The following is a 26,343-nucleotide window of genomic DNA, read 5'->3' on the forward strand; positions in this document are numbered from 1 at the left end:
ACAGATTCCATTGCCTGGTTTTAGATAATACAAGGCTAATGGGTTTCTCTCAAGAACATACACAAAGAACTTCGTTCTAGTGATGACTTTATACTGCAATTTTTGTGTCGATGCAAAAGCAAAAATAAGTAGGTCTGAGACCCCATCAAGCATTCCAAAAGTTTTAAAAACACTGATTTGCCAAAAGTAGTAAAAGCTGCATTGTTAATTCTCTATTCATTTTTGTTTCTGTACAGCTGCTGTGCCAGTAGAAGGACCAAACAAGTGTTACTTATTGCGAGAGCTCTCTGCAGAGAGAAGATCCATTGAGAAAGGAATGCTGGATGTTGATCGACTCATTCTTAAACTCTTAACGTCTGGCACTTTGGATTTCATCTCCTTGAATAATATTACTAGATATCCCGTTAGGAATGACAGGACTCTAGCTCTCCTGGATCACTTCTTACAAATAAATAACAATGGTATTTTAAGGCAGTTTGTTTCTCACATGCGAGACCCAGTGATACTAAATGCAGAAGCACTAAACTGGGCTGAGTATATGCAGGGATGCAGTGAGTATACTTCAGTTTGTTTAGTTTCTACTTTGATGTTTGTCATATTTTTTATGCTCGGTCCAATTTGTATTTTGACTGTCCTTCCTGGGCTTAAGATCCTTAATGAAACCAGACGTACTACCTGAGCATTGTGCAAAGCTGAATCGCTAACTTTTGCCACCATTGGTAGGAAAGTTTAACTGCTCCAGCTGCCCCATTTCATGGTGGCTCAGCTGAAGTTAATTGGTGAACCAGCCAAGTGATCAGCCGCTATCATCACAAAATTAGTTTTTCAGTTTGTTAGCTCCAAGATGTAAAACTAAGTACTAGGTCCTCGGGCCTCATCAGAATAAATCGGGGAAGCTGCAGATACCAATTGAAGTTCACCTATCTGGGCCTGTAAGACCTGATCAGGGATAACTGATTATTCAAAAGAGTTGAGGAGTCACTAGCTGAAGTTGAAAGTGGCTTGTTGAGAAGCGACAGTTCAGTGCAGCACATAATCAGAATAAGTATAGTAGACATAAGACCCAAGATAAGTAAGAAGGATTCCTGATCCTGGGTCAGAAGGTCAGAATGATCTGGTCTCTGCTGCCTGCCATAATCTCTTGCCTTTAGCCTAGTCAGGGTGTTAAGCTGAAGCTTGCAACCCGAAAGAGCCTCCTCCCTTCTGTGCTTTTTCCTCGACCGCCTGTTTATATAATTTATTTTTAGAGTTTGGTGGGTATCTCATGCCAATCACTTGTTCAATTACGTCTTCCTATCCAATTGTCTAATTGTCAAGGTTTAGGTATCCAAAGTATACCCCTCCCACTCCAACCCCTGATCCAAAAGGTTACCCACTCTGCTTATCTCTTGGAAGTACATCTGCTGGTTAATTTCACCCAGACAGTTGTTTAGTTAAGTGGGCAAGAGTTCCATCTTATCAAGCTTAGTAATACCTACCAAAGGCCAGCTTCCATGTTGTGTCCTTCAGCAGATAATAGGCTTCCTAATGAAAACATAAATCAATCCTGACTTATTCTGTGTCTACATCATCACTGGCATGCTGTTGGGGATTTTTTCTTTCAAAGAGAGAAAGAAAGAGCTATTTCTGAAGTATCCAATTAACTTTGTAAGATTTTGTAAGGCCATTAGACAGCCACTTCTTACAGGCCTTACCAATTTTACCCCGAGGTACTTCCAGATGAGTGGATGAGGATGGGCCAGCAGCCTGCAACTTTATGGAGTCAGGAGGAGCACTCCTGCTGACCAGTAAATACTAAACATTTTCCATTATTTTTGGGCTTAATTTGTGTGGCCTCCAGCAATCCCTTTAGGATCATTAGTTTAGGCTGCTGAAGACCCAGAATTGCTTGTTGGAATTTGTGCAATTCAAGCTCCAACAGGGGCATACAGATTTAAGAGTTGGATACTAATGTAGCCACAGGAGCCTATTGCAGTAGGCCATCTTTAAAAAAAATAAGAGCCCAACCAATTTAACATTAACCCAACCTCCATGTAAATTAAGCGTGGATTGCTAAATTGGTGACTGTGCACGTTTTAGGCACATAAGTGTCAATTTGACTCTTCCTATTCCATTTGCTAACCCACTTTTTTATTTTTAACTTTCCTTCTATCTAACTTGACTGAATAATCCCTTACGGCTTATCATCGTGTGAAACAAATCCTTAGTACTTTAGGGTTTTTAAGTGCTCAATGCCACTGGATGTTAAAGTGGAACAGTGATAGGAATGAGTACTTTCAATCATAAGCATTCTTATTCTTTCAGTGTCCCCTCCAAGCACCCATCACTCCCTCCCCCAAATAAAAATAAATATGTCTTGAAAGATTTTGTTTAAAATGCTTCCTTCCTAAACTAACTTTTTCTTTGTCATCATCCATACTCTTGAGGAGTAAATCTTTATAGTTTTACAAGTGTACCCTGCTTCAACTTGGCTCAGCAAAAGCACTTAAGCCTATGAGTCAGCAACACATGGGTTGAAGCTCCACTGCTACTTAATCTAAGCAGGCACTTCAATGCAGTACAAAGAAAATGCTGCTTGCCACCTAAGACATAAAACCAAAATCCTCTGCGTGGTTGGACAGAAAATATCCTGTGGTATCTTTACAAAGAAGAGCAAGGAATTTTCTTGATGTCCTGGCTAACATTCATCCTTCAGCCAGCACCGTCAAGACTTGGTTATTCGCCTCACTGCTGTTTGTAATTTTTTATTACGTGCATATTTGCTTAAACAACAGGGACTGCACTTCAAAAGTAATTAATTGGCTGTGAAATGTTTTGGGACATCCCAAGGACATGAGAAGTGGTATATAAATGTAAATTCTTATTTAATTGGATTTGGAGAACTTTGTGCACAGCATGCACATAAAAATGTCATCTGGATGGTGCAGATGTGGTCAATATTTCTCTTGTTATATAAAGTCTTGTGACTTGTGCATATCATCAACTTGTTTCCTCCTGAGCTAAAGAGGCTGTACTCTCTGCTCTTTGAGTGATACCCCTCATTAAAGGAAAAGCTCTGGTTTCTCCTCAGGAGTAGATTAGATTGTAAAACTTGCCTTTGGTCCATTGGTCTTTCAGGTTTTTCTGACAATTGTAAAATTTGGACATCACAGGATCAGGCAGCGATTGTAATATAAACAAAGCTGGCCTCGTTACGAATGGCATGAGAGTAAAATATGAACAGGCTGGGCAGCAAGGAGTACTCTGTTCAGATCACGTAGCAAGCAATTACATAGTTACAGGCAGTCATTTCAAATGAAATCAAAAAAGCAGGCCAAAAAAAATGACCTGAGACAAAAAATTAGGTTTACAGTCAAAAAATTTGGACCCTGCTGTTCTGTTACTAATCTGTTAACTGCTGACAAATGCCACATATTGCTTGCATGAAAACAAAAAAAAACAATGCACCCTTCGTTGAGACAGTATGTTAGTACCAACCCATGGCAGAGGTTTAAATAATGGGAAAAATTCAATACTCTATTCACAATTGCATGATAAATGACTAATGCATTAAATGCTTGTTGGGAATTTGGATTCTCCAAACCTACTTACAAAGACCGTATTGAGAGCAAAATTGAAAAAGGCAACGTTCCAACCTCAGTCTGCAATCATAGATTGTCTAGACACTTTGTTGAATAATCCTGAACACTTAGCTGTACTAATGGAAATTTCAGTACTTAATTTTGTCAGGCACTCATTACAAGCATCCAGCACCAGGGATGCACCAAGTTGCTGTGAAATTATGCTGGCATAAAGGGGTGCCAAGGATGTTTTGACACTAATTGGTATTGGTAATTTTATGACATTGGACAATGACACAGACTTGGCACTGCCACTTGATTTGGCACATATGCCAGTGCTCAACCACTCCAGGGGCACACTGGCACCAGTTTTTGTTAAGGAGGTATTGACTTTAATTGTTTCTGAATGATATATAAACCAAAGAGAAATACACTCAGTATTTCAAACAGCTATCTTTGTGGAAAGTAGTTTCAGACTTTCAGATTTCATGAGCAAATTGAAATGAAGAATGGCTGATTCAGTGCCATAAACAAATCCATTTGCACTTTGACCAATTCAATAAAAGTTATGCTTCTTCTAATAGGGAGGCAGCAATATCGTTTTATGGCATTTTCTATACTTGAGAATGGATCGCCGCCACACAGTAGAATCCACACCAAGCAGCTTTCACTGTGTCTTCCATGAGATTTACTCTATAAAGTTCACAGCAAAATGGGGAAGTTATTACAGATGCAAGGATTTTAGAAACCATTTTTAAAAATTCATTCATGGGATGTGGACGTCGCTGACTAGGCCAGCATTTATTGTCCATCCCTAATTACCCTTGGTAAGGTGGTGGTGAGCTGCCTTCTCAAACCACTGCAGTCCATGTGGTGTAGGTACATCCACAGTGCTGTTAGAGGGGTGAGTTCCAGGAATTTGACCCAGCGACAGTGAAGGAATGGCGATATATTTCCAAGTCAGGATGGTGAGTGGCTTGAAGGAGAACTTCCTAGTGGGTGCGTTTCCACGTGCCTGCTGCCCTTGCCCTTCTAGGTGGTAGCTGTATGATTTGAGAAGGTTATCTACGTCTTACAGGTGGTATTATCTGTAAAACAACCAAATGGCATAATCCACACAAGTTTGCAAAGCCTTAATGTTTAGATGTGATTGTGGCTTAAGATCACTTCTTAGAACGATCTATCCTGACAGCTGGCGCTACATGTACAATTTGGTGTGCTGTTTTGTTGTGTGGAGGATATGAGGAAGAAAGATAGATTATCTAACTTGAAGAAAGACGTACACTATGATACCAATTCCAATGTTAGTGATATTAAACTGAGTGTGTTTTTCCCACATCTAACCAACATAGGGTTTAATTCTATTTTGTGAAAGATGCAGATAATTTGAAGGGTCTAAACACCACATGGTGGGTGACATCTTTTCAATCTGTTTTGAAGCACTAAGAGGTTATGATGCCAGTCTTTGTTCAATATAATTACAATGTGCTGTTGATGGACCTCCCTCAGATGTTGTCCAAGAGGGGCCTTTTTGATTTGCACTCTAATGTGATAGATCCCCTTACGCTAGAAAGACATGAGGGAACAATGTTTTATTTAATTTCATGCCTTATACTGAATGTTTTTTCCAGTGAAAAAAATAATCATAGCCTAAAATTATTTGTTTCTCTTCCCACAATATTGCTCCACTTCAATTCTTCAATCACAATAGTTTGGAACATGTGAACATATTTTTATATCTATATTTTTAAAATATTTTATTTGGGTGAAAATAGCCTATCAGCTTGCAGAATCAGAGACCACAGTCCTTTAACCAATCATTCATATCCTTTTAATCTGTCCACACAAAATTCATATATAAAATTTATAACATGGATTTATTGAACAAAGGTGCAACAAGAAGTGAAATTTGAGGGGAAAAAATATATAATTAAATGGATAAAGTTCAGCACCATCTCATGCTATTGTTTGTCACAACATTGCCCCCTTGTTTTAATGAAATTAGTGCGAGGAATCCTGACACAATTCCCGGTGACTTAGTGAAAAGTAGAAAACTGAGTTTAATAGTTGGTCAGAAATAGACATTTCAATACATACCTGTTCCAAAATTGTTCTTGAAATACAGACAAGATAGTGTTAGGTAAATATCCTGCCAAATTAGGCCAAACTTTAAGCATTTTTGGGTGTGGTCTCTGTCAGCACAACTATAAAAATAAATTTGCCAATTTATATATTACCCCTGGCTTTTTGTTGTTTAGGTGACAGCTGCTGCATGTTCTTCATTAAGAAATACGCCGATGTTTTTAAATATGTCTTGGAGGAATACGGCGTGGAACGTTTTGCTGAACACTTTGTGAAATCAGGAATGCTGAAGGAATCAGAGAGCAACGATTTATGCAAGTATAACTATAAGGAGGGAGCAGAGCGTTTTATGCACATCCTGTTCACCAAAAAAACAATTCTGTGTGTTGCGGACATGTGGTTTACATTAGTGGAACATCAGCATGATCTTCCTTACCTAGGACCATACATCAACAGTTTCCTGAAAGCGTTTGATGAACAAAGTAATTATATTCTTTTGTTTAATCTTGGGTAATGGTGACAGAATTTCCTCTGATTACAAAAGTAAATTTGAATTTTTTGCACTAAAATATACATTTCTGATAGCTGTATCGCAACCGGGGTCAAATATAGAAAATATAAAATGGGTCGTTTATACATGATACTCCAGTAGGTGGCAGTGACGGCATCTTAAGGGGAAAAATATGCCTTTCTGATATTGTGTAGGACGTATACTGACATTAAAGTCTAAGTGATCAAGGAATGAAGGAACTAAAGGTCAAACAAATCAAAAGTGCTTACTATAGAGGAACATGATTCAGTTAATGTTCAACTCTCTTCATGCCACTTCCTAATTCTTGGTCCTGTGGCTTGACGTTGCTGAGGTACAATATAACCTGTTTAAAGGAAAGTTTAGCTCACCCCAGCCCTAGAGTTCATTTTCTAGCTCACTGTCCAAGATTGACAGTGGGCCTGGTAGAAGGAGTGATAATGTACCACTTCCCTATCCCATTTCCTGCCCACTGACGAAAACCTGGATCTGTGAACATAAGGTAGCTCACTTCAACCTCCTTCCTCAACTCCTTCCCGTGTTCACCTCTCTTCCCGTGTCCAATTATCCCCTATCCCCTAACCCTCCCTGATGTAAATACAATACAGCACTTGATCTTGACTCTCCAGGTGCAGTATCACAGGAAATCAACTACTTATTGAAGAGATACTAAAATTAAGAAAATTAGTCATTTGCAAACTCTCTCCATGACAGAGAAAAACCTAATTATGAAACGTGATGAATTTTCCATATCTCCTCCCAATATTCATGGTGACCAGCTAATTTATGGGCATGTGTAACAATTGAGTATTTCTTGCAGGATTCAATCATTGGATTTATTACTGCAATATTGCTTTTACTCTTTAATTGGCTTGAGTATAAATATCTGGTAGAAAATTCTGCTTATGGGTCCCCACACAATTTTGCCATTTCACTGGAGGAGGTGCTAAGAGGAAGATGGGAGCTTCCTGACAAAGAAAGGAAACAGCAAAGTAAAAGGAGAATTAAACTTGCCAGCAATTGTTATAGTTTAGTCATTGACACAGCAACTCAAGGAACCGATTATTTCAGCTTCTTTATTCTGTTGGGCTCACCAGTCCCAGAAATTGCACCAATTATGTCGTCATCTGAAAAGAGAAAAGGGTGAAGTTAAATTTTGAGTGTAGATAAAAGCAAATTGTATTTGCATAGCACCTATAACATAATAAAATGTCCCAGGAGCCATATAGCACCAAGCCATACAGGAAAATGTTAGAAATAAAAACAGAAAATGCTGGGAATGTGCAGCAGATTGGCTGCATCTATGGAGAAACAGAGTCAACATTTCAGGTTGAGTGTGTCACAGGCTGCAGACAGTCCAGAAGGATGAAGAGGCATAGTTTACCACATTCACATTGGATGTTGTTTGCGAATTTGATGAGGGCTGTTTCAGTGCTGTGACCCTTTACCCCAGATGTAGTCTCTTATCAATGGATGAGGAAGAATTTCTCCTTTGTGTTGTTGATCTTTGGAATTCCCTTCCACAGAGAGCAGTTGAGGCTGAGTCATTGAACATATTCAAGGCTGAGGTGGACAGATTTTTGATCAACACGGGAGTCAACGGGTTATGGGGGACAGACAGGAAAGTGGAGTTAAGGTCACAGTCAGATCAACTATGATCTTATTGAATGGTGGAGCAGGCTCAATGGGCCAAATGGCATGGCCCTGTTTCTTTTTCTTATGTTCAGCTGATCCTGGTAATTTTTAAACGGGTTGGTGTTTTTTCTTTTGAATATCACCATCTTTATGGAAAACTGCTTAGCAAACTTTTGTTTATTTGAAAATATAGCACAGTGAGTAAAATTGTATCAGAACCAGTGTGTTAGGTTGCAAAACTCTTTCGTCTTCCAGTGGAGCTTACACAGTTGCCCTGTAATGCTATCACATCTTAATACACTGTGCCACTAATGCTCCCACAATCCAGTATCTCGTGCCACTGCTGCAAGATGCTTTACCTTCTTAAAATGCCCTTAAACCAGAGGATGCTACGCTGCAGTGCACCCTAACCTTGCAATCCCCTCATGTTGTGTCTGGATCCTCAACCATCTCTGAGTCTTCAGACACTGGCACTCTCCCTACTGCTGAGACATCATGGTACCTCCCCCAGTCTTCCAACCCTTTTCTGCTACTGCCAGACCCTATGGAATCACTCAGTAAACCAAACCCCACGTTCTACAGTATTGCCTTATACCAGAAATGCTTCCCAATGCCAACCCTGTGTACCTAAGGTAGAAGTAAAGAGAGAGAAATTAAATTCACAGTAAAAGAATGGGCAATTGATTCAGGCTGCTCAGTTAGTTTCTTGGAGTCATGTTCAGAGTCATGGAATGCAATCCCAAAATTATTGATAAAAACCTTGGGAAAATTTACATTCATTGTACCATTCGCTTTACAAAGACTCTGCAATAAGTTAATAGAAGAGTTCCAAGGAATCCAACAAGCATTTTTAAAATCTGTCACAATCTCAAGTGATGTAACATGGCTTCCTGGAAGCTGATTTTAGTATACTCCAGTCAAGAGCTGACTCAGAAATTATGCTGCCTCTTTCTCATCAATGATATTTGAAAACATTTTATATTAAAGATAAAATAGCAGGTTCTCAAAGTCTAGTATTTCTGCACCACCATACCACTATGAAGGTGATAAGGTTATCTATGTCTTACAGGTGGCATTATCTGTAAAACAACCATATGGCATAATCCGCACAAGTTTGCAAAGCCTTAATGTTTAGATGTGATTGTGGCTTAAGATCAGTTCTTAGAACGATCTATCCTGACAGCTGGCGCTACATGTACAATTTGGTGTGCTCTTTTGGTGTTTGGAGGATATGAGGAAAAAAGATAGATAATCTAACTTGAAGAAAGACGTACACTATGATACCAATTCAAATGTTATTTTAATGAAATTAGGAAGAATAAAAAATAAACATATTATCTAAATGGTGAGAGATTGCAGAGCTCTAAGATGCAAAGAGATCTGGGCATCCGAGTGCTTGAATTGCAAAAGGTTAGTATGCAGGTACGGCAAATAATTAGGAAAGCTCATAGAATGTTATTGTTTATTATGAGGGGAATTGAATACAAAAGCAGAGAGGCTATGCTTCAGTTATGGAGGGCATTGGTGAGACCACATCTGGAGTACTGTGTGCAGTACTGGTCTCCTTATTTAAGAAAGGACGTAAGTGTGTTGGAGCAGTTCAGAGAAGATTTATTAGACTAATACCTGGAATGGGTGGGTTGTTTTATGAGGAAAGGTTGGTCAGGGTTATATCCCCTGGAGTTTGGAAGAGTAAGAGGCAACTTGATCAAAACCATTAAAATCCTGAGGAGTCTTGATAGGGTGGATGTAGAAAGGATGTTTCCTCTTGTGGGAGAATCTAGGACTAGGGGTCACTGTTTAAAAATAAGGAGTTGCCGATTTAAGACAGATGAGGAGAAATCTTTTTCTTTGAGGGTCGTGAGTCTTTGGAACTCTTCCTCAAAAGGCGGTAGAAGCAGAGTCTTTGAATATTTTTAAGGCAGAGCTAGATGGATTCTTGATAAGCAAGTGGGTGAAAGGTTACCGGGGGTAGGCAGGAATGTGGGATCAGATCAGCCTTGATCTTATTGAACAGCAGAGCAGGCTGTAGAGGCCAAGTGGCCTACTCCTGCTCATTGTTTGTATGTAACTGTTCTGATGAAGGGTCATCAACCTGAAAAGTTAACCGTTTCTTGCCAGAAACTGCTGCCTGACCTGATTATTTCCAGCATTTTCTGTCTTTATTTCTGATTTCCAGCGTCTGCAGTATTTTGATTTTTTTACAAATGGTCTGATGGTAAGTGGGCTCTACTTTTGCAAATGAACTTGAAGTAACTCATTTCCTTTGTGCAACCTCTCTAAAGAAGACATAATATTTGAGCTTCTGAATTTTCCATAATTTTTCTCTTTTTCATATTTTGATTAAGCTGGACCCTTCTGCCCACAATTTGACCCTGAATTGCCAGTCAAACCACTGTTAATTAAGAAGTGCTACGTTAATGTGTATCGCCTGCTTCATTTAATACATGTGGAAGGCACAGAGGCTGTTCGGAGTATTTTTGATGCCCACATCTCACCAGAGGAATTGGAAGAAGAAGTTACAAAGAATAAAGTCTTAATCAAGAATCGGCTAGAGGGAACAGATTTTAGCAGCGTCAGAAAAAAATGGATGAATATTATTTATTCGACAGAGAGCTCAAAAACTTTGCATTTTACATTACCTTTGTTTCAGTTTCTTGCTGTGTTTATGAAGAAGTTTCCCCGTCCCAAAAAAGGCTGGACTGGGAGGCTTGCAAGATCTGACACTTCCCCAGGAGCGTATTTGCGGCGGATTTGTGAAATGCGAGATCACCTTTTGAAAGACATTTTCCGCACGGACCTTACTTATGAAAAATTTGACAGAATATGGAACGAAGCTGCAGAGATACTTGTTCACCTTGGAGTCAATGATAAGAGACTCCAAGAACTTCGCTTGCAGCCAATGAATGTTGTGTTCCTTGACAGGAGATACATGGAAAAATACTTTAATAAACCACTGTCCCAACTTTTGGAAGAGCTTATTGCTAGACATCACAGTGGTAATTTTAAAATTATTTTTTAAATGCCAATTGGATTATGCCCATTTGTTTTCAGTGGTATTGTTACTATTGTCCTTTACAAATGTCCATAGGACAGAATTTTCCACCCTAGGTGGGTGGGAGGAGGTTGAAGAGTGAGAACATGGAGGCATGCCTCCAATTGGTGCCCCCAATCGGGGGCACACTGCCATTTTATATGGGCAGGTCAATTAAGGCCCGCCCAGCGTGCCGTCTGCATGGAAGCGCTGTACACTTATGGTGGGAATGGGGTGGGGGGTGGGGGTGGGGTTGGGGTGAGGGGTGGGGAGGGGAGGAGGGAGGGGGGGGAAGTCCCACACCCCAACATTTTCTACATAAACTGAAAATTAGCCCTCTTCAAGTGCATGATTTCTTTTTTCAGCTTTGTGGTTCCAGAACATCAATCAGGCAGGGAAAAGCCTCAAGGAAGAGCTGTGTAATTGTATTAACATTGAGTTAACACTGTGTGGTGGAGGTATGCACTCTACTGAATGTCCTCTTCACTTGTTCGTACTTAGAATAGTCTTCCGGCAAGGGAGCAAAAGCTGTGGAATTTTCAAGAAATAATGAATGTGGTGCTGGTGAGACCATAGGTAACAATGAAGAGGATTTACTGTATGCCCACTTACATCTGACCAATTGCTTCCTTCAAGCTTATAGTTTTTTGAAAAGCTACGTCTGGACTTATGGCTGTTGGATTGTGTATAGCTTGATACCTGCTCAATGTAGACCATAATATTTGCAGATTTCTTTTTGTGGCTTTTATTTCATGTGCAGAAATATTGTTTCTCTTTGTTCAGGTATCAGTTCAATTTGTGCTTGCTCATTGGCAGTGGATCATTGTGCAGGTAAGCCATACAGCAGTCAAGTGTTCTTTTTGGAGAACTGATTTTTTTATTCTAAATTACTCTGACTAATCCCTCAAGTGGTGTTTTATCTGTGTATTTGAATATAGAGTGAATCTGATTAAACAACTTTTAATGAAATTTCTCTGGTCAATAATCCAGGCATAAATAGGAGATGAAAGAAATTTCACCCCTGCAATGGTTCTTTAACGTCTTTATACAAAATCAAAAATTGACCAAAAATCCCTAATATTGAAAGCTTTGTGGGAACATATGATTGCAGTTTTAGTTCAATCAATTGCACACCTAGAACCACTGATCACTGCCCCTTCAACCAATCGCAAGGCACAACATCACCCAAACAGAAACCAAAAACTGCTGGCCCTTTTGTCTGTCCCTTGTCTCTTAAGAAATCCATGGTCAGAATACAGCAAAAAAATTCTCTCCAGTGACAACTGAGCAAAAGAATACTTAACTGGCAAAAGTTGTCCTGACATTTCTTCACTCCCAATCCAAATATCATAAAACAGTTTTTAAAAGCTAAACAATTCAGACAGAAATCACCAATGTCTTCTAGTCACTCCCAACAACTTTTGCTGGGCGTGTGATGCACTGTAGTGGGCCTTATGAACAACCCCAATCTTGGCCACACCCTCCCTTTAGACGTCACAGCCTGCTGAGGCATTCAGGATAGTGCATGGGCACAGAAACTTCATTATGTCCCCTCTTCACTGGTTGTTTTTGTGCTGTGCAAAGAAAATATTGGTCAATTTGATGTTTATATAATTAATCAATTAGGTGCTCCTATAGCAGTTCATCTGTTGGGCATTTATATTATGTTACTTCGTAGTTATTGATCTGTTGGTGTTTATAATATTGGAATAATTCATCTATTCAATACCTAGAAGTTAACAAAAAGATCTTGTTCATTATGTCCCGCATATCTAATTGATGCAAGTTAATTGTACCACTATTAATGCATAATCACTCTTGTGGTTACCAGAAACCAATCTCTATGCTCCCAGCCTGACTATCCGTTTGCAGCCATTGTCCCAAACATAAAAGGTCCCTCCAAGCCTAAGCCATCTAGCTTTGTCTAAACTCCCAAGTCTGGCACCCCAATCACTCTTTGCCTAGGCACGCACCTGACTCTCAGATCTTCCAAGACAGGTGAAAGTAAAAGGAAAGATTTGTCAGAGCATAGCAAATAAGGAAGTGTGAGAGGCATGCAGAGAAATTAAGAATGGAGTGAGGAAATGGATGGAGAGATTTGGATTAAAGGAATGAAAGTAAGATAAGTGATGGTAGGAGAGAGTCTACAAAGCATGAGGAGGGAAACAAACTGTAAGACAAACTGAATAGAGAGAGATGAAAAGAATTGGATTGGGAAGTATGCAAAGGGACCTTTACAAAAAGAGAGGAGCACAGTTTTTTTCATTTTTTTGTTCTGAGTGCCACTGAAGATCAACTAGCTACCATAAAAATGGATACAAATTTTCCAAACCTACAGATTCTGCATTCAGGAAAATCTTCTACACCCAGAAGGGTAAGACCATAGAACTTACAGCTGCATTAAGTGATTATGAGGATTAGTGTAGGTGCATTTAAGGGGAAGCTAAGTAGATATATGAGAGAGAAAGGAATAGGAAGATAAGTTGAAATGAAGATGAGATGAAGTAAGGTGGAAGGAAGCTTGTGTGGATCATAAACACCAACGCATGGACCTGTTTGGCTAAATAACAGTTTATGTGCAGTAAAATTCTATATAATTCTATTTGTGTTTGAATATTTTTACATTATGTCAATGACAGAGGTTATTATTTTGCTTAGATATGCAAAATTATGCAAACAGGATAATTACCTTTTTTTCCTGTGATACACTTGATGCGATTTTCAAAAAAATTGTCTATGAACTAAGGGCAACCCTTGAAGTATTTTGTATGAGAAAGGAGAAGGGATCCAAAATTATGATTGTTAGCCGTTAGTTCATAATTCCTGTAAATAGTCTTGTGGTCCTTTGAATTCAGCAGCTGCATATTACAGCGAAGCTGGGGATCAGTAAACAACATTACAAACAGTTGCTTATTTTTATTCTTTCATGAGATGTGGGTGTCATTGGCAAGGCCAGCAATTGTTGTCCAATCCTAAAAGCTCTTGTACTATAGCATTCCTATTTATGTAGCTAATTCTGGCTCTTGTTTCAATGGTTTAACCTTAAATTATAAGAATTAGCATCTCAAATTAATATTCTGTCAAATATTCTGCCTCTTTTGAATACATTATGCATGTTTTTAATTTTAAATAATTAAGCCTCTTGTACTTCAGGGCAACAAACCAAAAGGCTTGGGGTAAAAGTGGTTGATGCTCAAGAAGAGCAGAAGGAAAAGGAGACTTCAGAGGATGAGTTTGTAAAAACTGTTCCTGTATGTTATTGACTTTCTGAATCTAATATATAATCACATGCTCTTTGTTATTTCTTCATCTCTGTGTCAATAACAAATATTGCATCACTATTTGTAGATAGAGGACCAGGGCTACTTTGAAGCAAATAATCTTGTAACACTGAACTGAATTAGAAGCAAACTATACTGACACTTGTGTTGAGTTCACTGATAATCAGTATCCCTCCCACTTGGTTGATCCTTAAAGGATTTAGTAAAAAATTAGGAATTATTGTAATTATTTTTTTTAATTATTTTCCCCTCCTCCCCATGCTCAGAAGATGGTGCTATTCCACAACCATCAGTCTTCCTATGGTCACTCAAGTGGCTGTTTTTCTTTTCATTCCTGAGATATGGATATTGATGGAAAGACTGGCATTTGTTGCCAATCCCTAGTTGCCCTTGAGAAGATGATGGTGAGCTTTTTTCTTGAGCAACTGCAGTCTGTGTTGTATAACCTCCCAACGAACTTTACAGAGTGCCTGAGTAAAAGGAACTCTTTACAACGTTGGCAAATATACAAGGTGGAAGGTTGAATACTCAGCAATTGGTTGGGGAGGGATCAAGGGAACCGGAGATGGGCCTTGTAGAAGAGATGAACTCAGAGATGCAGATGGGAAAGGAAGTGCATTGTGACCATGGATTAGAGATAGCATTGGTGCCACCATGGGGGGAGTCCAAGAGCAGCAGGGTATAGAGAAGGTGCAAGATGTCATTTCATGGATAGTTTCAACCTTTGAGCAGAAGAAATCCATGAGCTCTTCATATTTTGTTTTGGGCATGAGGAAAGAGAGGGTAGAGGAAATGAAAAAAAATGGCATGGTCATTGATGAGACCTTGAAATTGAAGTGGCCACTATAGATGAAACGAACCAACAGCATGCAAGCATATTCATAACCTTTGTTTCAGTACACCTATTATACTATCAAAGTGAAATGTAAGAGTGAACGTAACTACTGGTCTGCTCCTACCAAGTAGTATTGTCACCATGATATTTAGCAAATGTTGTTTAGCAGTTTAGTTTGTGTTGGGGACAACAACAGACTTCATGCAATACAGCAAGTGCTGTTAGTATTTTACCCCATTGTAAGGGTCTTTGTGCTTCAATAGTTTAGTCATGCTGCATCATCACTTATTATAATGAAAAACAATCTAGATGGGACATCATCTCTTCCTATCCAGTTTTTTGTTTGTGTAATGAAAAATTTAACTTTGTGTATCTGGGGAAGGGGCCTTGTAACCTCTGATATTGAATGCAATCACTATTCAGTATGCAATCAGTATTCAGACAAGGGCAGAACTCTGTGTACATTAACCTTAGAATAATTTTACAAATTTGTAACTTTCATTAACCACCATGAAAAACATTCTACTGTACACATAGTTGACATGGCGTCATTGAAGATTATAAAAATACACATTACAAACCTTGAATCTCAATTCTTGCACTTACCGTTTTGCAAGAAGAATTATTTGTCACCGCACACTTCCATTTTGTGTTGCAAGACTGGGATGACCCAAGTTATAGACTGTAATTATAGTGAGCATTCCAGCAGGAGGTACATTTACTGCTTGCCATGAACAAATGGCTTTATATTTCTTCATGTACATAGCAATTCATCTAAAAACTAACAGAATAACAGATTATACTAACTGTAATTTGGGAATTTGGATTAAAGGTTGCTGCAAAATTCAGGTCCCAGTTTACCTCATTCTGAAGTCAGCACTTAGTCACTATACTATAGGCCATTCAAAAAGTTAATTTTGCTTTTTTTAAAAAAGGTTCTCAGTAGGTTAAAAGCACTTTTTTCATTCATTTTGTACACATAGGCAACAGGAGACTCAAAATCAAAGAAGAGACGAAAAAGGTCAAGAGGTAAAAAGGTACGATTTTGCAATGTTTTGATGCATATTTGTAAACAATTTGAATACGGTTCTGTATTTACCCTGAATTTATTAGCATTGTCTTTTCCTTTTCCAACAACTGGATTGTTGTGAAGCTCACCCTTGGTCATTTGTAAGATGCACTTATTGCCCACATTTGGTGGAGTGTTTGATATAGACTGACTGTCTCCCTTTGCCATTTTGCAGCTTTACATACTCTTTACATTATAATTTTGTTATTAGTTGGAGTCCTGACTTTGGTAGCCATGATGCAAAGGGGTCAGTCCAGCTGTCTTGAAGGAGTCGCAAGCCACTTCAAGAAGTGGCTATCCCATGCCCTAATGGAAGAAGCGGTGTTGTCAGTGACAGATATAAACATTGATACGCCGGTCTATGATATCTGTGGCAATTGAAAGTATTTTCTGGCCCACAGACCTTTCCCAGCTATCCCAAGAGGTCACCGGGTGTAAACATCTGTCATACATTTTGACTTTTAGACTGTGTATTTAGACTTCAGCCATAATCAGGATATTAAATAAGTTGTTTTTAAACCTTCCTGCAGCAAATGAAAAAGCCAGACACCTGCTGGATGTTTGTTTAAAATTGCTAAGTTTAGTTAAATTTTGTTTAGTGGATAAAGTTGAGGAACCAGTCCTTGATAGTGTAGCCCCTGAACATCAATTATATTGGACTTGTTTAGATTCCTAACTTTAAATCAAAGTTTAGAAAGTATTTTGTGGATTTGACTGATCAATTTTTGCGTGCAAATTTACAAGGAATACATCCCAAGATGTAAATTATTCTAAAGGTACGTGGTAATTTACTACTGCCAATTTATAGAATACATTGTAAACTGATTAACACACTCAGTTAATAGGATAAATTACAACCTTTACTGGTTGAGCATCTATCTTATCTAACGGTAAGGGTAAGTAATTAATACTTGCATTAATCAGATTACAACTCTTCTGTTCTATTCTGGGGGATCTCATTTTATACAAGCAAGTCCAAACTTGCAGATAAACCATTTAGCTCTATTACCATCTATTGGAGCACTGAATTATGGAGGCTTGCTTACAGCATTGCCATTTACGTGCAAGATATAGTGCCCTCTCAAATATGTATATAGTCTACAACTATACCATGCAATCCTGCAACTTCAGTCTGCTTTGACTGAATTGTTTTTGAATCCTGATTAGAATTAAGACTCATGGTGAAGAAGATCCTGACCTCATTGTACCTCTGTTACTCACAGAAGAACTTTGTTTTATGCATCAGCAATGCTCTATCTAAATTTAAATGAAGTACTGCAATTACAAGTAATTACTATGTGAATACAGGGTAAAAAGGCAGAAGCTGCTGCCCAGACACTTCCACAGGAAGCTGAAATACTCAAGGAACCAAAAAGGTAAGAATCCTTCATTGTAGCTCAAAACTCTTAATATTTCTGCAATGTTTTCTTTTTCATGAGAAGCTAGTAAACAGATGCTGATCATATATAGGTAATTTTTAAAAATGTTTTCAACTTTCAAAAAGATACTGTTTTAGTGATTGCTGAAATAAACACTTATTTGTGAATCTTATTAGGTATTTTGTGGTCATTTTACAGGTTCCGTGTCTAGATACTGTACATACTTGATGCACACGGTGCTACTTTCTCAACTTATATTGTATTGAGAGAGTCTGACTAGTAAAAAGTAACAATGGAGAGTAATTCTGATTGTGCTCTGGGTGTTTATTGAGGAAAGATGCTGGGGATAGCAAGATGTTATTAAAAGATACATTTAAGCACTGCAAAGTCAATGACTTTGCATCAATAGTAAACTCATAGCATAAATGAGTTTTTAAGATCCAAAGATGCCCTGGAGCTTAACAAACACTCTCTTCCAGGGAGTTTTGCTGCACATTGACCCAGTGACAGCTCAGGCTTCTGGAATGGAATTCCACATCTGCATTGTAATTGCAGCATTAGTATGAAGTAGTATAAATGCCCCTTTCAGATTTAGACCTGCCTTGTTGGTTTCTTTCATGGATTGTATGTTGCACTCTTTTGCAAGTTTATTGACTGTAATTACTTGCAATTTGTAGGCCAACTCAATAACTAAGATGCTTTCTTAACCATCCATCAAAGGCCTATCATTAGGGTAGCTTGTCCAGTTTCAATCCAGTTCTTAATTTTGTTGATCTTCAGGAGAAAATGCTCTTTGCATTCATACAGCACTTTTTACATAGGACAATAGGACATTCCAAATTGCTTCGCAGCAATTGAATCACTTTTGAAATGTAGTTACTGCTGTAAAGTAAGCAAATATGGAAGCCAGTTTTCACAAAGCAAAGCATAAAAAGTAATGAGAAACATGACCAGTTAACCTGTCTTCTGGTGGTGTTGGATGAATACACCAGAGAGCCCCTGTTCTTTATCGCAAAAGTTCTTGGAGTTCTTCTAAACCCATCTGAATAGACAGACAGACAGAGAGTGGACCTGCGTGAGAAGGGCAATGGGAGATAAAAACCGGCAGCAGAGAGGGAGGCCCAGAACACAGACAGCGGCGGAGGGGTTAAAAAACAGTGGCAGAGAGGGAGGCCTGGTATACGGAGAACAGACCTTCATGAGAAGGGCAGCAGTGGCGAGAGATAAAAACCAGCACAGAGAGGGAGACCAAGCACATGGAGAGCAGACCTGCGTGAGAAGGGCAACAGTGGCGGGAGATAAAAACCGGCAGCAGAGAGCCCCTTCAATCTGTTTCTACCTGTCAGAGCTGAAGTGTGATGTCACAGGAAAACAGGTAGGTGATTGGCAGGTATCACTACTGTGTCTGTCTTGATTGGCCAAGTGGTTTAAATCAGGAGACGTTATTACAACTGAAGAGTACAGTTAATAAATTCACTTTCAAAATATTTAATATCCAAATTAATTAAGTAGAATTGAGATAGCTGGGCAGGCGATGTGTTGCAGCTGTAGTACATAGGTGTTGGTGGACACCGGTGCGATCCACGGTGACCACATCTGCAGCTAGTGCTGGCTGCTCAAAAGAGTTTTGGCTCAGAGTTGATGAGCTGGGTCCAAGCTGTGGACACTGCGACACACAGGGAGGGGGAGAGTTGCCCACAGTCACACCCCTTAGATAATTACATCTAATTTGGACCGTGGTCAGGGACAGGAGGGTGTGACTGCGAGTGAAGCAGGTATGGGCGATCCAGAATTTAGCTTTGGAGGAGCCTCAGCCAGTGCCCTTGTCCAATAGGTATGAAGTTTTTGCTCCCAGTATGGACAAGAGCATGGATTGCAGGGCGGATGAGCGAACTGACCACAACACCGTGTTACAGAGCGCCATTCAAGTGTGGGGATAAAAGAGAAATGTAGTAGTAATAGGGGATAGCATAGCTAGGGGAATAGACACTGTTCTCTGCAGCAACGACAGAGAGTCACGAAGGCCGTGTTGCCTACCTGGTGCCAAGGTTAAGGACGCCTCTTCTGGGCTGGAGAGGAACTTGGAATGAGAGGAGAAGGATCCAGTTGTCATGGTCCACGTAGGTGCCAATGACATAAGTAGCTCTAGGAAAGAGGTTCTGCTGAGGGACTACGAGCAGCTCGGGGCTAAATTAAAAAGCAGAGCCACAAAGGTAATAATCTCCAGATTACTACTGAAGCCACATGCAAATTGACATAGGGTAAAAAAGATTAGAAAGGTAAATGTGTGGCTCAAAGAGTGGTGTGGGAGAAATGGGTTCCAATTCATTGGGCACTGGCACCAGAACTGGGGAACGAAAGATTTGTTCCATTGGGATGGGCTTCATTTGAACCATGCTGGGACTAGTATCCTGCGAATTGTATAATTAGGGTAGAGATAGGACTTTAAACTAATTTATTGGGGGGAGGGTTCAATTGAAGGGAAGTTTAAAGAAACAAAGGAGCAGAGACGCAGGGTAGTGAAGAGGCGAAACTGTGACAAGAATATGTTGCAGAACCTACCTGAGATCAGGCTATTGTAGATCTAGTAATGTATAATGAGATAGGATTAATAAGACATATCGTAGTTAAGGATCCTCTAGGGGACAGCGATCACAATATGGTAGAATTTCAAATTCAGCTTAAGGGTGGTAACTCTGGTCTCAAACCAGTGTCCTCAACTTAAGTAAGGGCAATTGCTGTGGCATGAAGAAAGAGTTGTCTAAAATGGGCTGGCAAAATAGATTAAGGGGAAAGTCAGTGGATGAGCAGTGGCAGACATTTAAGCAGATATTTCAAAACGCGCGGCAAAAATTTATCCCGGTCAAAAAGAAGGACTCGGTGAGAAGGATGAACCACCCATGGTTAACAAAGGTGATCAAGAAAAGTATCCAATCAAAAACTAAGGTATACAAAGCGGCAAAAAGCGGTAGGCCAGAGGATTGGGAACTTTTTAGGAACCAACAGTGGATGAATAAAAAGCAAATGAAGAGGGAGAAAATTTATTCTGAAAATAAATTGGCAAAAATATTAAAAGAAACGGCAAGAGCTTCTATGGGTACATAAAAAGAAAGAGAGTAGCTAAAGTGAGCATGGGACCTTAGGAGGATGCGATTGGAGAATTGATAACAGGGAAATGGCAGATAATTTAAACCAATATTTTGCATCGGTCTTCATGGTGGAGGACACTATAAACATTCCAAAGATATCAGATGAGCAAGGGACTAATGGGAGGAAAAATCTTGTAACAGCTTCTATCACGAGGGACAAAGCATTTGACAAACTAACGGGACTAAAGGCAGACAAATTGCCAGGACCTGATGGCCTGCATCCCAGGGTTTTAAAGGAAGTGGCTGCGGAGATAGTGGAAACGTTTGTCGAAATATTCCAGGACTCGCTGGATTCCAGGAGGGCCCCAGCGCTTTGGAAAACTGCTAATGTGATGCCTCTGTTCAAGATGAGAGGAAGACAAAAGCAGGAAACTATAGGCCAGTCAGCCTAACATCTTATCGTTGGGAAAATTCTAGAGTTCATTATTAAGGAAGAAATAGCAGGGCATTTAGAAAAGCTTAACGCAGTCAAACAGAGTCAACATGATTTTGTGAAAGGGGAATCATGTTTGACAAATTTGTTACAGTTCTTTGAGGATATAACAAGTGGAGTTGATAAAGGGGAACCAGTAGATGTAGCATATTTGGATTTTCAGAAGGCATTCGATAAGGTGCCACATAAAAGGTTATTGCACAAGATAGGAGCTCACGTATTGGGGTAATGTATTAGCATGGATTGAGGATTGGTTAACACACAGAAGACAGAAAGTCGGGATTAATGGGTCTTTTTCAGGTTGGAAAAAAGTAACTAGTGGAGTGCAACAAGGATCAGTCCTCGGGCTTCAATTAATTGCTATCTATATTAATGACTTGGAGGAGGGGGCAGAGTGTACCCAAATTTGCTGATGATACAAAAATAGGTGGGAGGGCATGTTGTGATAAGAAAATAAGGAATCTGTAAAGGGATATAGATAGGTTGAGTGAGTGGGTGAAAACTTGGAAGTTGGAGTTTAATGTAGGAAAGTGTGAGGTCATGCACTATGGTCAGAAGAATCAAAAGGCAGACTATTATTTAAATGGAGAGAGATCCCAAAAAAGTGCATCACAGAGGGATTTGGGTGTTCTTGTGCGTGAAACTCAAAAAGCTAGCATGTAAGTGCAGCAAGTAATTAAGAAGGCAAATGGAATCTTGGCCTGTATTTCTAGGGATTTGCAGTTAAAAATAGGGAAGTCTTGTCACAACTGTACAGGGTGTTAGTGAGGCCACACCTTGAGTATTGTATACAGTTTTGGTCCCCATATTTAAGAAAGGACAATACGGGCATTGGAGGCAGTTCAAAAGAGATTCAGTAGGCTGATTCCTGGGATGAAAGGGTTGACTTCTCAAGAACGGCTGAACAGTTTAGGCCTTTATTCATTAGAGTTTAGAAAAATGATGGGTGACATTATTGAAACGTACAAGATTCTGAGGGGCTGGACAGAACAGATGTTGAGAAGATGTTTCCACTAGTGGGGGAATGTTGAACTAGGGGACATAGTTACAGAATAAGGAGACACTCATTTATAACAGAGATGCAAAGGAATTTCTTCTCTCGGGAAGGGAGTGAATGTCTGGAATTCTCTACCTCCAAGAGTTGTGGAGGCTAGATCACTGAAAGTATTCAGAGGAGGTAGATAGATTTTTGAAATATTGGGGGGGTTGAGGGCCATGAGAAGCTGGCACGAAAGAGGAATTGAGGCCTGGGGCAGATCAGCTATGATCTTATTGAATGGTGGGGCAGGCTTGAGGGGCCAAATGGCCTATTCCTGCTCCTATCTCTTATGTTCTTATGGCAGACAGGTTCTCGGTTCAACATTTCTTCCAAAATCAGGCACCTCAGACAATGCAGCACTCACTTGGTATTGCACTAAATTGTCAGCCTAGATTCTATGGTCAAATCAGGATGGGGTTTAAAAACAGAATGTTTTGACTCAGGTGAGAGTACTACCACTGAGCCTTACTGATAGCTGAAGTTCCCCCAAAATGGCACTGTTGGGAAAGGCGATGGGCAGAACTTAATGCCCCACCTTACCCCCAGGCAACTTCAGAGGCGGATTCCAGACCGTCATCACCCTCTGGGGAAAAAGTTTTTCCTCATATCCCCCCTGAACCCCCTGCCCCTCACCTCGAACTTATGTCCCCTCGTGACTGATTTCATTCTACCAATTTTGTTCATAACATAAACACATTGCTTGGTGTCTCTCAGCTAGGTGCAAGATTTTACCATTCTTTTGAATGGTTTATTCAACAAATGCAAATTGCACTTCACCTTCTACTTCTTATGTTTATCTAATTAACATCTCAAATTGTTATACATCAAAGCAACCAGACTAGCTGGCTTTAATCCAATTAAGCCACATACACACACAACTACAATTCCAATTTAAAAATAATTTCCCAATAACATTATAGACATTAATATCTTTTCATGACACTCATCTAAAATTGTGTTGCCCTTGTCCTAACTTGCGCCAATCCCATTCACCCATTGCCCCTGTGCTCACTGTCCTATATTGGCTTCTGGTCTGGCAATGTTTGTTTTCAAATCTCTCCATGGCTTCAGCCCTTCTTATTTTAATAACCTGAGCCAATGCATTAACCCTTCAAGATCTATGCTCTTTTTCAATTCTGACCTCTTGGGTATCCTCAAATTTAATTATTCCACCATTGGGAGCCATGCTTTAGCTACCTAGGTCCCGAGGTCTGGAATTCCCCCCCCTAAAACTTTCTCCCTTACTACTGTATCTCCTCATAAGACGCTTCTTAAAACTTAACTCCACCTGTCCTAATATCTACCTCTATAGCTCAGCGTCAAGCTTTGTTTGATAATACACCTGAGATTTTTCTTGGGACTTTTGACTATGTTGCTGCTGAAGCAAGAGAAAATATCAACTTTGGCTGATGTTCCTGCTCACCCAGTATTGACCTCAGGAAAATGTGCATGTCTGAATGTTGGTGAAAGACAGAAACTGCTAACCTCTGATGCTCCTATCAAAACAGTTTGCTGACGCTCATTCTAGAGTAACACATGGTAAACATGGTAACCGCTTTCTGAGACACAGAAGAGAAATTCACTCATATGGAATCATTGATACCTTCAGGAGAGGGGGAAATTAGCAGAATGTAAATGTACTTTTCAAATTGATCAGAACAGTGAAAATCCAAATTTGTGATCACATTGTAGTTTTACCTACTGATTTATCAATTCTTAAAATTTATTTATAATCATATCGTGGCTGGATTTCTCCTTCAGTGCATTTTAGGAATCTGTTTATTTTGACTTGATTGTACATATAAATGAAAATTAGTTGGTAGATGGGTTTTTTTCACTGCATTAACCAGTATTGTACTGATGTTGCAAATTTTGTAATACACCAGCAGTTTACAGCTAGCATTCCAAACTTTTGCAGAACAGAATTTTTTAACTCTTGCTTTTGTTACACAAAGATGATAATGTGTATATGAGAACCTTTAAGCAACATTACTTCATAAGCACATTAGGGTTATATTGCCCATAGACAATTGCATTCAAAACCTGGAGAGCTACTGATCAGGTGTGTGTTTTAGGCATGTAGTATTTCATAAAACATGTATGTGTGGCATGTAACATTATGCATATGTGCCTATGTGTGCTCAGTAGCGTTTCACGTTTTGCAAGAAACCAGAACATCCAGTATGTAGCAATTTGAATATTTTGGTCTAAAAGTTATTGGATGAGCTCTATTAAGTAGATATGAGTGGAGCAGTGTCAGTGCATAAATAGGAATAGGAGTAGGCCATTCGGCCCCTCGAGCCTGCTCTGCCATTCAATAAGATCATGGCTGATCATCTTGTGTTTCGATTTCCATATTCCCATCTAACCCCAATAACCTTTGATTCCCTTGCCTAATAAGAATCTACCTACCTCTGCCTTAAAAATATTCAGTGACCCCGCCTCCACCACCTTCTGTGGCAGGGAATTCCAAAGTCACAGAACCCTTAGAGAAAAAATTTCTCATCATCTCCATCCTAAATGGGTGACCCCTAATTTTAAAACAGTGCCCCATAGTTCTGGACTCACCCACAAGAGGAAACATCCTTTTGACATCCACTTTGTCAGGATCTTGTATACTTCAATCAAATCACTCCTCACTCTCCTAATCTCCAGTGGAAACAAGCCCAGCCTGTCCAACTTTTCCTCATAAGATAACCCACTCATTCCAGGTATCAATCTGATAAACCTCCTTTGAACCGCCTCCAGTGCATTTACATCCTTCCTTAAATAAGGGGACCAAAGCTGCACACAGTATTTGAGGTGGGGTCTCACCAAGGCCCTGTATAACTGAAGCATAACATCCTTACTTTTATGTTCAATCCCTCTCATAATAAAGGACAGCATTCCATTAGTCGTCTTAATTATTTGCTGTACCTGCATACTAACTTTGTGTGACTCATATACTAGAACACCTAGATCCCTCTGCACTTCAGAATTATGCAGCCATTCTGCATTTAAGTATTACTCTGCTTTTTTGCTCTTCCTGCCAAAGTGAACAGCTTTACATTTTCCCACATTAAACTACACTTGCCAGATCTTTGCCCACTCACTCAACCTATCTATATCTACATGCAACCTCCTCATGTCCTTTTCACAACATACTTTCCTACCTACCTTTGTGTCTTTTGCAAATTTAGCTACCATGTTTTCATTCCCCTCATCTAGGTCATTGATGTAAATTGTAAAAAGTTGAGACCCCAGTAGAGGTTCCTGTGGGATGCCACTCGTCACATCCTACCAATCAGAAAAAGACCCATTTATGCATAGTCTTTGCTTACTACCAGGCAGCCAATCTTCTATCCATGCTGATATATTACCCACTGCACTATGCGGTTTTATTTTCCAAAATAATCTTTGATGTGGCATCTTATCAAATGCCTTCTAGAAATCCAAGTACAATTTGTCTACAGGCTCCCCTTTATCCACTGCACATGTTACTCCTTCAAAAAATTCCAATAAGTTGGTTAAACATGATTTTCCTTTCACAAAACCATGCTGACTCTTCCCAATTGCCTTGAGCTCTTCTAAGTGCCCAACTATAACCTCCTTAATGACCGATTCTAATAACTTCCCCACGACAGACGTCAAGCTAACTGGCCTATAGTTTCCTGTTTTCTGCCTCCCTCCCTTCTTGAATAGAGGGGTTATATTTGCTACTTTCCAATCTGATGGAACCTTTCCAGAAGCTAGCGAATTTTGGAAAATTAACATCAGCACATCGACTACCTCATTAACCACCTCTTTTAAGACCTTAGGATGTAGTCCATTGGGACCCGGAGACTTGCCAGCCCGCAGCTCCTTCAATTTACTCTGTACTGTTTCCCTGGTGATTTCAATTTCACCAAGTTCCTTTCTCCCATTCACCTCCTGATTTGTAGCTATTACTGGAATGTTTTTTGTATCCTCTATAGTGAACACAGAAACAAAATATTTGTTCATTTCTTCCGCCATTTCCTTTTAATCCACTATTAATTCCCCACTGTCACTCTAGAGGACCAACATTCACTTTACTTACTCCTTTCCTTTTTAAGTACTGTATAAACTCTTGCTATCCGTTTTTACATACCCCTAGGTAGCTTCCTCTCGTACTCTAATTTCTTTCTCCTGATTAACTTTTTATTCATTCTCTGCCGTTCTTAATATTCTGTCCAATCATCTGTCCTGCCACTCTTCTTTGAGGAGTTGTGTGCTTTTTCCTTAAGTTTGATGCTTTCCTTAACATCTCTAGTTAACCACAGATGGTGGGTCCTTCCCTTAGAATTTTTCTTTATAGTAG

At 39.5% G+C, this 26,343-nt stretch overlaps 1 protein-coding gene across 6 annotated transcripts in view; it reads left to right on the forward strand.

Moving 5' to 3' along the window:
- LOC121290638 (E3 ubiquitin-protein ligase DZIP3-like) overlaps positions 1–26,343 on the forward strand; it is a 126,836-nt gene that overhangs the window by 30,954 nt on the left and 69,539 nt on the right. For 4 of the 6 annotated variants that reach the window (XM_041211342.1, XM_041211344.1, XM_041211343.1 and 1 more), the window contains exons 5-11: positions 237–551; positions 5,819–6,124; positions 10,155–10,805; positions 11,624–11,671; positions 13,994–14,091; positions 15,940–15,993; positions 17,334–17,401. In XM_041211342.1, the coding sequence (XP_041067276.1) occupies positions 237–551; positions 5,819–6,124; positions 10,155–10,805; positions 11,624–11,671; positions 13,994–14,091; positions 15,940–15,993; positions 17,334–17,401 (1,540 nt within the window). The remainder of the gene's footprint in view (positions 1–236; positions 552–5,818; positions 6,125–10,154; positions 10,806–11,623; positions 11,672–13,993; positions 14,092–15,939; positions 15,994–17,333; positions 17,402–26,343) is intronic. The other 2 variants (XM_041211346.1, XM_041211347.1) reach the window with 2 other exon arrangements.

Source organism: Carcharodon carcharias, chromosome 18 (genome assembly GCF_017639515.1).
Source record: "Carcharodon carcharias isolate sCarCar2 chromosome 18, sCarCar2.pri, whole genome shotgun sequence".
Taxonomy (NCBI): Eukaryota; Metazoa; Chordata; class Chondrichthyes; order Lamniformes; family Lamnidae; genus Carcharodon; species Carcharodon carcharias.